The sequence below is a fragment of the Oncorhynchus kisutch genome, linkage group LG17 (genome assembly GCF_002021735.2).
Source record: "Oncorhynchus kisutch isolate 150728-3 linkage group LG17, Okis_V2, whole genome shotgun sequence".
Taxonomy (NCBI): Eukaryota; Metazoa; Chordata; class Actinopteri; order Salmoniformes; family Salmonidae; genus Oncorhynchus; species Oncorhynchus kisutch.
This window is the reverse complement of record NC_034190.2, coordinates 69224785-69238581: the sequence shown is the minus strand read 5'-3', so window position 1 is coordinate 69238581 and position 13797 is coordinate 69224785. Positions and strand designations below refer to the sequence as shown.

The window sequence follows — 13797 nt, the reverse complement described above, 5'->3', positions numbered from 1 at the left end:
AGGGAGCTGAAAGTCTGTATTGCCCAGCGACAGCCCCGAAACCTGAAGGATCTGGAGGTCTGTATGGAGGAGTGGGCCAAAATCCCTGCTGGTCAAGAACTACAGGAAATGTATGATCTCTGTAATTGCAAACAAAGGTTTCTGTACCAGATATTAAGTTCTGCTTTTCTGATGTATCAAATACTTATGTCATGCAATAAAATGCAAATGAATTACTTAAAAATCATACAATGTAAATGACTATTGTAGCTGGAAATTATGGAATATCTACATAGGCGTACAGAGGAACATTGTAAGCAACCATCACTCCTGTGTTCCAATGGCATGCTGAGGTAGCTAATCCAAGTGTATCATTTTAAAAGGCTAATTGATCATTAGAAAACCCTTTTGCAATTATGTTAGCACAGCTGAAAACTGTTCTGATTAAAAAGCAATAAAACTGGCCTTCTTTAGACTAGTTGAGTATCTGGAGCATCATCATTTGTGGGATCGATTTCAGGCTCAAAATGGTCAGAAACACAAAGTACTTTCTTCTGAAACTCGTCAAGTCTATTCTTGTTCTGAGAAATGAAGGCTATTCCATGCGAGAAATTGCCAAGAAACTGAAGATCTCGTACAACACCGTGTACTACTCCCTTCACAGAACAACGCAAACAAGTTCTAACCATAATAGAAAGAGGAGTGGGAGGCCCCGGTGTACAACTTAGCAAGAGGACAAGTACTTTAGAGTGTCTAGTTAGAGAAACAGGCGCCTCACAAGTCCTCAACTGGCAGCTTCATTAAATAGTACCGCATAACACCAGTCTCAACGTCAACAGTGAAGAGGCGACTCCGGGATGCTCCGAGTTGCAAAGAAAAAGCCTTCTCTGTCCAGTGTCTGTGTTCTTTTGCCCATCTTAATCTTTTATTTTATTTGGCCAGTCTGAGATATGGCTTTTTCTTTGCAGCTCTGCCTAGAAGGCATCCCAGAGTCGCCTCTTCACTGTTGATGTTGAGACTTGTGTTTTGCCCCTTTTCCCGGCACTTATCATTCTAGCATGTCTTCTTCAGGTAGCATGACAGTTAATCTTCCCAACGGCACATGTAACTCTTGCCTGTCATTTTGATGGCCCTTGATAATGTCCCGATTTCAATATCCAAATAGATACATCCGTTTTTCCCACATACATGAGTCTCTCATCTGAGCCGTTACCACCATTTCTTTCTTGTCCATTTCTCCCACCAGCTACCCAGGAGCATGAGAGAAATGTGTATGTTCTCTCTCCATGCTCACTCCACATTCGCGGTCTCAGCACTCCTGCCACCTGTACCCATGTTTGGCTCGGACTCAGATTGGAGTGTTTAAAAGTCACTGTCGCATTGAACACCTTTGTTGCTCTTTCTTCAGCCGGTTCACACAATCCGTTTGTGGCCAAATTATTCCTACATGCATTAAGACACCATCTGACGTCACCTTCCATGATAACCTCAAGAGAGGACAGATCAGAACAACAGTTCTGTTTCAGGAAATCCAGACAAGAATTGACTATGACAAAATATTACATTCCCAATTTCTTAATAACATCATCTCTACAACAAATGTCAAACAGCATAACAACATACTGTTACTGTTAAAACCATTTTCAAACTTGGTTTATACTCCCTTATTTTACCGACGACCTCTCAGAAGATTTACCAGATCAGGGAGTTAGCACCCTAACCCATGGGGGAATCCCAACACTCCACTAGACCCAATCTGGTGACATTTGTATCGAAACAAAGACAAAAATTAAATCAGCAATACACACATCACAATCCATTTGGAGTAAGAGTCAACCATCATTAACATATATCTTTTCTTCTATATGCAGACTGAACAAAGTAAATGTGTATATTTACCCAAGGACCAGGGAACTAGTAATTTTCCCTTCGAACACATGATTCACATCGTGATTCAAAAACAACATGTTGAATAAAAAATTAAATAATTCGAATAACCAATCAACTTAGAGTTACAACTCTTGATAATACTATAAGGAAATAATGGTATCCCATAAATGGTAATGGTAATGGTAAAATAGAATAGAGACTGGTGTTTCTCATTCAATTTATAATTCAATCCCACCCGTTTCGATAATTTCTAGTGAGCTTGATCAGGCCTCACCAGAAAGTCAGGATACAGGGCATTCAACACCATTAAATATTTCCTCTCCCTTTTCTTTCCCTTTCCTTCCGAAACCATTTTTTTTTAAATGTAAAACTTTCCATCATTCTTCATACCCAATTTAAAACCAAATTGAAAAGACCCCACTAAATAGCAGGCCTTACTTGTCTGGGAACTCCGTTTATGGCTTACTCCAGATACTTTTATACTTAAAACTGCCAAATATCCCTAACTGCTCTCCCCAAGACCACAGTCTCCGGAAACATTCCAACGAGAGATAATGAAACCCCCTCTTCTGGAAAAGAAAGTGTACATTTCCTTAGCATTCACTATGCTACATCTTAACCAGCAATCCAAAAGTATTCATTATAAATCAAACATGATAATGGTAAATCCTCTATCCTTACTCCAATCATTAAACATTTGTTTTAATCCACCCCAACGTTTATGTATCTTTTATTTAGCATGTACTACCCTTAGACACAGCGACTTTATCTCACCACCGAGTCCAACGATTCACAGGTCTCTTTTCCCCATGATTCTCCATAACCACCGCACCACAATGTTCATGAACAAAAACAATGTCAAGTTAATTTTAGGTTTGGTAACCCCTATGCTAATTCCTCATGACCCCTCCACCCTTTCGTCCATTCTAGAAATCAATTTCAGAACAAGACAACATAAAATGTAAATCTATTTCATAATAAAACCACATAAAATGTCTCCTAAGATAAAAAGCTCCCAAGGTGTGTTCTGAGTGTTTGGCCAGATCATTTTAATTTGTTACCTCTTCAGAATCCACACCCCTGGCATTTCACCTAGATTCTTCAACCCAAAATACTTTTTCTTATGGCAAATTTAGCCAATTTCTCATCATAAGGAATCAGTGATTTTGTTCCCTGGATCTATTAAAAAGTTGTGTAAGAGGTGATCTCATATGTCTTCCTTCACATAGAACTGTAATCTCTATGAACCACTATCGATCGTACCGATGCCGTACACCGCTATGTGAAAGTTCCTGCCCTGCTACTCTCCGGAGGATTTGTTGTTGCTCTTTTAAAAAAGATGCAAATGGCAGCATTTCTTCCGATTGCAGCAGGCTCCATTCCCACTTTACACTCATTTTTCCAATGACCAACAGCTCCACATCTAAAACAGAACTCTTTCTCCCTACGCTTTGATGTTTTTCCGCTACGTTTCTTTCTTACCTTGGCCATTGAAACTATAGTTAGTGACTTTCCCTGTGGCCGTATTAACCCCTCGCACGTCTGCGAAGTGAGCGGAGTTAAATTCAACTCTCATAGCATCTTGCTCTATTTCATCCACAACCCCTGCAATTGCTGTTTTGATCACAGGTTTCAAATCTGATATCAAGGCCAAAGTACAAATTCTATCAATGTACTCCCGTACCCAGTCTTTCTGTAGCTGAGTACATCTACTAATTCCGGGTTAATCGATTGGTATTTTTTGTTGAGATAATGCTGACATCAAAACGCTGGTATATTGAGCTTTGATTATGGTTTTGTCATTGTGCCAAGTCATAATTGCCTCCCTGAATTTTCTGTCAGATTGGAATTTTCTGTCAGCCGGGAAATGCTTACCAATCTTATCCAGTTTGCTCAATTTTCCCATATTCGAGCCGAATTGATAGAATGCTTGTACGCTTCTTTCAGTGCCTCCATGGCTTTATTCAAATCCTCTAGCTCCGGCTTTACCGGGAAAATCAGGGCCGTCTGTTGCCATATCAATAGTTATTATTCCGAAACCTCTCCCGACAGTGTGCAGGGTGTTTAGATTTCTTCACTCCCCGTCTATAATACACACCTTCTATTAACTATTTTCCAAGGTAGAGCTACCCACTTCGCCAGATAATAGTTATGGTATTTGTGCCTATTAATTGGTCACAGCACTTAATACCTTGTATTAGAACCTATACTATAGCATCTGCAAATGTATTGCTGGAGAATACGGATCACCTAATGTCTTATTCCAGTGTTGCGCCTCAAATATCACTGTTGTTGATAACACACATTACCAAAACTAGTCAGACTTGTCTCCCTATTTCCACGTAATCTTTCATGGTTGCCCCTCCCCATAGGGCATAAACCAACCTCTCTCCTTATTGCTAGTGCTAATACACGTAACTCAAACAGTGTTTGAATATCTTATTGCTTTTCTTTTAGCCATGCATGTGGCTTATCTTCAGAATTTATAGGCAGCCTTCTTATCATTATCCACATACACTCTACTGCCTCACTGTCAACTGCAGCTGGGACTTTCATCCCTTATACAGATCTCACAGGGGAATATCCCCACCCATTGTTCCTAGGCCGTCATTGAAAATAAGAATTTGTTCTTAACTGACTTGCCTAGTAAAATAAAAAATAAATAAAACACAATGGACCTACTGAATAAACTAAGATTTTCTAGGTCCGTATCCTATAATTGTTCAGCCTACGATTCTCATCTCCCCAAGTGTCAGAATTAGTGATAACAGGCGTAGGAACTTTGCCTACTTTATTTCTGGTGCCGGCTCCTGTTTCTCTGATTCGGAAATCTCTAGTTCAACTGCAAATCGTGGTAAATCCCTTTCGTGACGCCAACTGTTAGGTTCTAATTTTCAGAGTAAAAACTCAACAGGCAATTTGAAAGCTCAAACCAATTTGATTCTTCCTAGAGGGTCAATACAGCTGCATTAGACAAGGACATATTCACACAAGCACTGATATTTAAACCTTTCTCCTATGCTGAATGCTACTCCATGAAAGGTGAGTTCCACTCCGCTAGCGCGTCGATAGTCAGCAAGCAAGCATATATTATTTTATTACATGAGGATTGTGGTTAACACAGCTGACCTGATAGTTATGTGGTATGTTTAGCTCATTATGGCATCTCATTAAGTTGCACTGTCTGCCTGATGTTGTACATCCCTCAGTGCTGCGGCACACCATTGGACCTGAGTGGCCTTTCTATGGAGGGGATCGCAGTCCTCAACATTCCCAGCATGCACGGTGGATCCAACCTGTGGGGAGAAGCCAAGAAGGGTGAATCCAAGTCCTTGATGAATCCTCAGGAAATGCCGGAGGTTATTGTCGACCCTGAAATCCTGAAAGTCAGTGGACAAGGTACAGTGAAATCCCTTGGCTTGATCCAAGGGCTCAAGGTTTCAAAATGTTAAAAGTTGTGCCCATGTCTGGTATAGAATATTGTTAGAATATCATGTGAGATGTTTTAGAGTATCCATTTCAAGAGGTCTGTTCTAGTTTTGAACAGCTAGTCTCAGACTAAAAACTGTACTGCCTCTGTGTGAACTGCATGTTCAGTGTTTCCATCTTCCATGACAGACCTCAGTGACCTGCGTTTGGAAGTGGTTGGTCTAGAAGGGGCCATGGAGATGGGGCAGATATATACTGGACTTAAGAGTGCTATAAGACTAGCAAAAACCTCACAGATTACAATCAGGTGAGTGTTTGTGACATGTTGAGACATGTACAGACTAGCTGAGATATCACAGTATGATGTGGGATGATTATTTGTACACCTTACACCTTTTAAAAAAAATATTCCATCCTCACTACTAATGCTGCCTTCATAACCAAGTGAGAAGGTGGTAATTACCCATTGTAAAGTCTTAAATACAAGATGGGTGTATTCACGTTTTGAACTGAGAAATTCCATCAAATGTGTAGGTCATGAGAAGGTTTTGATTATTTTGCTCTTTTTTGCCCCAAAAAAGTATATATATATATATATATATATATATATATATATACCCTACTGTTCAACAGTTTGGGGTCACTTAGAAATGTCCTTGTTTTTGAAAGAAAAGCACATTTTTTTGTCCATTAAAATAACAGCAAATTGATCAGAAATATAATGTAGAACTTGTTAATGTTGTAATTACTATTGTAGCTGGAAACGTCAGTTTTTTAATGGAATAACTACATAAGGGTACAGAGGCCCATTATCAGCAACCATCACTCCTGTGTTCCAATGGCACGTTGTGTTAGCCTTTTAAAATGATAAACTTGGATTAGCTAATTGATCATTAGAAAACCCTTTTGCAATTATGTTAGCACAGCTAAAAACTGTGGTTCTGATTAAAGAAGCAATAAAACTGGCCTTCTTTAGACTAGTTGAGTATCTGGAGCATCAGCATTTGTGGGTTCGATTACAGGCTCAAAATGGCCATAAATAAATAGCTTTCTTCTTCTTCATTTACAACATTAAAAACTGTATTTCTGATCAATTTGATGTTATTTTATTTTAAATGGATAAAAAAGGTTTTTTTCTTTCAAAATCAAGGAAATTTCTAAGTGACCCCTAACTGTTGAACAGTGGGTTAACTGCCCCTAACTGTTGAACATATATATATTGTTTTGTTTGTTATTTAACCTGTATTTAACTAGGCAAGTCAGTTAAGAACAGTTTTATTTATAATGACAGCCTACCAGGGAACAGTGGGTTAACTGCCTTGTTCAGGGGCAGAACGACAGATTTGTACCTTATCAGCTCTGGGATTCGATCCAACAACCTTTCAGTTACTGGCCCAACACTCTAACCACTAGGCTACCTGCCACCATTAGGCTACCTGCCCTATATCCAGAGCTGCTTTCACTTTTTAAATCAGAAGGAAGATAAACAGAATCAATTTAGTATCAATCATTTGTACAACTGCTGAAGATGCCACCATGCTTGCTGTCTTTTTTTGTTGACAAATGATGTCAGAGAGGTGCAAGTGGGAAACTCGGAGCATGGGGATGATAGATGAGTTTCCCCACTAGTAATTACCAGTTGGAAGGGCATTTAAGTGTATTTTTCCCAGTTGTATGCTGGTATTTACAAAATTCTGAGCTGTTGTGAACACAAAATGTTCTCCCTTATGTCTCTGTCCATCTCTCAGGACTAAGAAACCTTTACCAATGCAGATAGACGGAGAGCCCTGGATGCAGCCACCCTGTACGGTGAGTGCTAGGAACCCAGATTGAGTTCAGTGTAACAGAGCATTTTAAGAACTTTTAAAGCAAGTTCTATTGCTAGAGACCATGGAGCTTGATGCTAATAACATGTTGTTAATATAACATGGTAACATGTTGGTAACAAGTACGTAGACATGGTAATAACATGGTCATTTGAGTAACACAACCTTTCACTCATATTCCCCCTTAAGATTCACATCACACACAAGAACCAGGCCAGTATGCTGATGGGTCCCCAGAGCCGGTCCAGCTTCTTCAGCTCAAAGTAGAAGCCTGCTCCCTGGCTACACGCAGTAACATGACCTATATGCACTTGCTTATTATTTTACATTTGTGAAATGACTGAAGCAGCTTGGTTTGTGAAACCAGTTGGTATATGCCTATTTTAGAGAAATAGGTTGACCAACATTTTAAGAAAGTTCAACACATATTATTTAGTTTGTTCTGCCTCAATACAAGATGATATTATGAAAACATTGCCAACTACAGCTGTATGATAGCCTTTTATATTACTCTGGACAACAAGTTAAGAGCTTTTAGTGGGTTTTATGTGCCTTTTCCATCATTTTTTGCCAAATTCACCTTATGCGTTATCAAGGGGACAAAGACTGCTGGGTTGCACAGTCTAAGATATTGGTATCCGCTTGAAAAGTTTGAGTTAAATGTTTATTCAACAAAATTATTTTAACTGCATTTAACTTCATTGTTATGACATTTTTGTAGGATAATTTAAATGTATACGGTACCAGTCAAAAGTTTGGACACACTCATTCAAGGGTTTTTCTTTATTTTTACTATTTTCTACATTGTAGAATAATAGTGAAGACATCAAAACTATGAAATAACACATGGAATCATGTAGTAACCAAAAAAAGTGTTAAATCAAAATACATTTTAGATTCTTCAAAGTAGCCACGCTTTGCCTTGATGACAGCTTTGAATTAACTCAACCAGCTTCATGAGGTAGTCACCTAGAAGGCTTTTCCAACAGTCTTGAAGGAGTTCCCACATATGCTGAGCACTTGTTGGCTGCTTTTCCTTCACTCTGCAGTCCAACTCATCCCAAACCATCTCAATTGGGTTGAGGTTGGGTGATTGTGGAGGCCAGGTCATCTGATGCAGCACTCTTGTTCTTGTCAAATAGCCCTTACACAACCTGAAGGTGTGTTGGGTCATTGTCCTGTTGAAAAGCAAATGATAGTCCCACTAAGCGTAAACCAGATGGGATGGTGTATCGCTACAGAATGCTGTGGTAGCCATGCTGGTTAAGTGTGCCTTGAATTCTAAATAAATCACAGACAGTGTTTTTTATTTTTACCAGGTAGGCATGTTGAGAACAAATTCTCATTTACAACTGTGACCTGGCCAAGATAAAGCAGAGCAGTGTGACTGTCACGAATATTTGTAGAGATGGACCAAGGCGCAGCGGATGTTGAGTTCCACATAATTTATTATAAAGTGTAACTTAGCAAAACAATAACACAAACAACAAACCATGACTACAGAGATGCTACGTGCACTTACTCAAAACAATATCCCATAAAACACAGGTGGGAAAAATGCTACTTAAATATGATCCCCATTTAGAGACAACGATTAACAGCTGCCTCTAATTGGGAATCATACCAATCACCAACATAGAAAACAAAACTAGAACCCCACATAGAAAATATAAACTAAACTAACCCCCCAGTCACGCCCTGACCTACTTTACCATAGAAAATAAGGGCTCTCTATGGTCAGGACGTGACAGTGACACAGACAACAACAACAGAGTTACACATGGAGTAAACAATAAACAAGCCAGTAACACAATAAACAAGTCAATGGCACAGTAGAAAAAAAAGAGTCTATATACAGTGTGTCACACCCTGACCATAGTTTGCTTTGTATGTTTCTATGTTTTGTTTGGTCAGGGTGTGATCTGAGAGGGCATTCTATGTTGGATGTCTAGTTTGTCTGTTTCTGTGTTTGGGCCTGATATGGTTCTCAATCAGAGGCAGGTGTTAGTCATTGTCTCTGATTGGGAACCATATTTAGGTAGCCTGTTTTGTGTTGGGTTTTGTGGGTGGTTGTTTCCTGTCTTTGTGTTTGTTGCACCAGATAGGGCTGGTTCGGTTTTGCTACGTTTATTATTTTGTATTATGTTCATGTTGAGTTTACCTATTAAAAAACATGAACTATAACCACGCTGCATTTTGGTCTGCCTCTCCTTCCCAGGAGGAAAGCCGTTACACAGTGTGTGCAAAAGGCATGAGGAGGTAGGCAAGAAATAGGTCAAAGGAGCGAATAATTACAATTTAGCAGATTAACACTGGAGTGATAAATGAGCAGATGATGATGTGCAAGTGGAGATACTGGTGTGCATAATGGCAGAAAAGTACATCAAATAAAAACAGTATGGGGATGAGGTAGGTAGATTAGGTGGGCTATTTACAGATGGACTATGTGTCACCAGCAAAGCACCATCACACCTCCGCCATGCTTCACGGTGGGAACCACACATGCGGAGATCATCCGTTAACCTACTCTGCGTCTCACAAAGACATGGTGGTCGGAACCAAAGATCGCAGATTTGGACTCATCAGACCAAAGGACAGATATCCACCGGTCTAATGTTTCTTGGCCCAAGCAAGTCTCTTCTTTTTATTGGTGTCCTTTAGCAGGGGGTTTATTTGCAGCAATTTGACCAGGATGAACTGATTCACACAGTCTCCTCTGAACAGTTGATGTTGAGATGTGTCTTGAACTTGAACTCTGTGGTGCAATCGGAGGTGGAGTTAATTGCCGATTTCTGAGGCTGGTAACTCAAATGAACTTATCCTCTGCAGCAGAGGTAACTCTGGGTCTTCCTTTGCTGTGGCGGTCCTCAGACAGTTTCATTATAGCATTTTATGTTTTTTGTGACTGCACTTGAAGAAACTTTCAAAGTTCTTAATTTTCCGTATTGACTGACCTTCATGTCTTAAAGTAATGATGGACTGTCTTTTCTCTTTGCTTATTTGAGCTCTTCTTGTCATAATATGGACTTGGTCTTTTACCAAATAGGGCTTGGTCTTTTACCAAATAGGGCTATCTTCTGTATACCACCCCTACCTTGTCACAACACAACTGATTTGGCTCAAACATATTTAAGAAGGAAAAAATTCCACACATTCACTTTTAAAAAGGCACACCTGTTAATTGAAATACATTACAGGTGACTACCTCATGAAGCTGGTTGAGAGAATGCCAAGAGTGTGAAAAGCTGTCATCAAGGCAAAGGGTGGCTACTTTTATTTATTTTTTGTTATTTCATAGCGTTGATGTCTTCACTATTATTCTATAATGTAAAATATAAAGAAAACCCTTAAATGAGTAGGTTTGTCCAAACTTTTGACTGGTACTGTATCAAATTTGGTAATTGAAAGTCTAAAATTGTCCAGGATTTGTTAAGTTATGAAATGTTTAAAAGCTCAGTGCATAATGCTTGTGGTAATATACCCACATCAGTGCAGATTTATATGAAATTAGTATGCACTCTTGTCAGCAAGAAACTCTTTGCTCCTATGTCCTGTGGCCAAGCGTAATTTAATTGTTTTAATAGCAGTAGTTTAATTCAGTAGTTTTAATATATTGAGTGACCGTTTGGAATCGAAAACAAATTGTTTTACTTCCTCCTCTCAATTTAAGGTCTCAGTTTTCTCTTATTCTGTATCTCTAATTGAAGGTTAGCCATATCATTTCACTTAAATACTGAGAATGTTGAAAATATTGGAAATGATGCTATAGATATTTCAATAAACCGATTTGACATTGTGCAATGTGGTGTGGTTATTATATAATGAATAGGTAACTATTTGATATGTTTCTTTATTAGTTAGGCCAAGGGGAGAGTGGGGTAAGTTGAACCAAAGGGTTAAGTTGAGTCACTCTTAATTCAAGCAAACCATACACAAAATTCATAATTTGACCAATTAATTAGGAAATGGTCATAATTTCATGGAGACTAAGGAAGAAACCACACGGAAAAGTGGTAAGCAAGTTAAGTCCAAAAAAGTAAATTAATTTATTGTGTTAGAGATTTCATGATGTGTGTATCTAAACCAAAGTAGATACTTCTAAGATTGTTCTATACATCAGTTGGGGTCTCTATAAGCTTCAACATGAGGTCCTTAACCTAGCATGAAAGTGCATCCTTGTAGCTGTGTGGGTGGGCTAATAGTCTAAATATTTGCCTTGGGGTAAGTTGAGTTAATAGCAAATTGAAGTGTTTTCTTCCCAGGAATAATGCAAGGCATTATCGCTGGGATATGAGGTAACAAGTTTTTTTAAGTACAATATCTTTATTAGGTGTTAAGCATTTTCACATTTGAGTCATTTAGCAGATGCTCTTATCCAGAGTGACTTACAGGGGCAAGTAGGATAAAGTGACTTGCTCAAGTGCACACTTGCTCAAGTGCACACCAGCATATTTTTCACCTGGTTGGCTCGGGGATTTGAACCAGCAACCTTTCGGTTACTGTTCCAACACTCTTAACCACAAGGCTACCTGCTTTTTTTTGTCCAGACCTCTGGCAGTCTCTATGGGGGTGCCACAGGGTTCAGTTCTCGGGCCGACTCTTTTCTCTGTATATATCAATCGATGTCGCTCTTGCTGTTGGGGATTCTCTGATCCAACTCTATGCAGACGACACCATTCTGTATACTTCTGGCCCTTCAATGGACACTGTGTTAACAAACCTCCAGACGAGCTTCAATGCCATAAACACTCCTTCCTTGGCCTCCAACTGCTCTTAAATGCAAGAAAAACTAAATGCATGCTCTTCAACCGATCGCTGCCTGCACCCACCCGCCTAGCATGACTACTCTGGACGGTTCTGACTTAGAATATGTGGACAACTACAAATACCTAGGTGTCTGGTTAGACTGTAAACTCTCCTTCCAGACTCACATTAAGCATCTCCAATCCAAAATTAAATCTAGAATCAGCTTCCTATTTCACAACAAAGCCTCCTTCACTTATGCTGTTAAACATAAAACTGGCTATCTTACCGATTCTTGACTACGGCGATGTCATTTACAAAATAGCCTCCAACACTCTACTCAGCAAATTGGATGTAGTCTATTACAGTGCCATCTGTTTTGTCACCAAAGCCACATATACTACCCAGCACTGCAACCTGTATGCTTTCGTTGGCTGGCTTTCGCTTCATATTCGTCGCCAAACTCACTGGCTCCAGGTCATCTATAAGTCTTTGCTAGGTAAAGCCCCACCTTATCTCAGCTCACTGGTCACCATAACAACACCCACCTGTAGCACGCACTCCAGCAGGTATATTTCACTCGTCTTCCCCAAAGCCAACTCCTCTTTTGGCTGCCTTTCCTTCCAGTTCTCTGATGCCAATGACTGGAACGAATTGCAAAAATCACTGAAGCTGGAGACATATCTCCCTCACTAACTTTAAGCATCAGCTGTCAGAGAAGCTTACCAATCATTGGACCTGTACACAACCCATCTGTAAATATCCCACCCAACTACCTCATCCCCATATTGTTATTTATTTTTTGCTCCTTTGCACCCCAGTATCTCTACTTGCACATCATCTTCTGCACATCTATCACTCCATTGTTAATGCTAAATTGTAATTATTTCACCACTATGGCCTATTTATTGCCTTACCTACCTATCTTACTACATTTGCACACACTGTATATAGATTGTTCTATTGTGTTATTGACTGTACATTTGTTTATCCCATGTGTAACTCTGTGTTGTTTGTGTTGCACTGCTTTGATTTATCATGGCCAGGTCGCAGTTGTAAATAAAGGTGAAATAAAAAATCAAATGTTTAGGATGCTCTGGATCGATGTGAACTACAGCGTGTTCCAGTTCCCGCCAATATCCAGCAAATTTGCACAGCCATTGAAGAGAAGTGGGACAATATTCCACAGGCCACAATCAACAGCCCGATCAACTCTATGCGAAGGAGATTTGTCGTGCTGCCATGAGGCAAATGGTGGTCACACTAGATACTGACTGGTTTTCTGATCCACGCCCCTATCTTTTGCATATCTGTATTCCCAGTCATGTGAAATCCATAGATTAGGGCCTAATGAATATATTTCAATTGACTGATTTCCTTATATGAACTGTAACTGAGTAAAGTTGTTGCATTTTTGTTCAGTGTATATTTCCCTTGACAGAGTAATGCTGAATGTAAAAACATTGCTCAAATTACCACATTCTCACCTACTACAGAAATAAAGATACTGTGTTGTGGTCTCACCAATTCTCTTGTCTCACCAAATATACACTGCTCAAAAAAATAAAGGGAACACTTAAACAACACAAGTCAATCACACTTCTGTGAAATCAAACTGTCCACTTAGGAAGCAACACTGATTGACAATAAATTGCACATGCTGTTGTGCAAATGGAATAGACAACAGGTGGAAATTATAGGCAATTAGCAAGACACCCCCAATAAAGGAGTGGAACTTCTCAGTTCCTATGCTTCCTGGCTGATGTTTTGGTCACTTTTGAATGCTGGCGGTGCTTTCACTCTAGTGGTAGCATGAGATGGAGTCTACAACCCACACAAGTGGCTCAGGTAGAGCAGCTCATCCAGGATGGCACATCAATGCAAGCTGTGGCAAGAAGGTTTGCTGTGTCTGTCAGCATAGTGTCCAGAT

The 13797-nt window shown here is 39.6% G+C and overlaps 1 protein-coding gene across 1 annotated transcript in view; it reads left to right on the top strand.

Moving 5' to 3' along the window:
- Positions 1-10922, top strand: part of LOC109908204 (diacylglycerol kinase alpha-like) — a 44449-nt gene extending 33527 nt beyond the window's left edge. Inside the window, exons 21-24 of the mRNA XM_020506752.2 lie at positions 5079-5268; positions 5488-5605; positions 7047-7107; positions 7314-10922. Coding sequence (XP_020362341.1) covers positions 5079-5268; positions 5488-5605; positions 7047-7107; positions 7314-7391 — 447 coding nt within the window. The 3' untranslated portion in view covers positions 7392-10922. The remainder of the gene's footprint in view (positions 1-5078; positions 5269-5487; positions 5606-7046; positions 7108-7313) is intronic.
- Positions 10923-13797: the final 2875 nt, after the last annotated feature.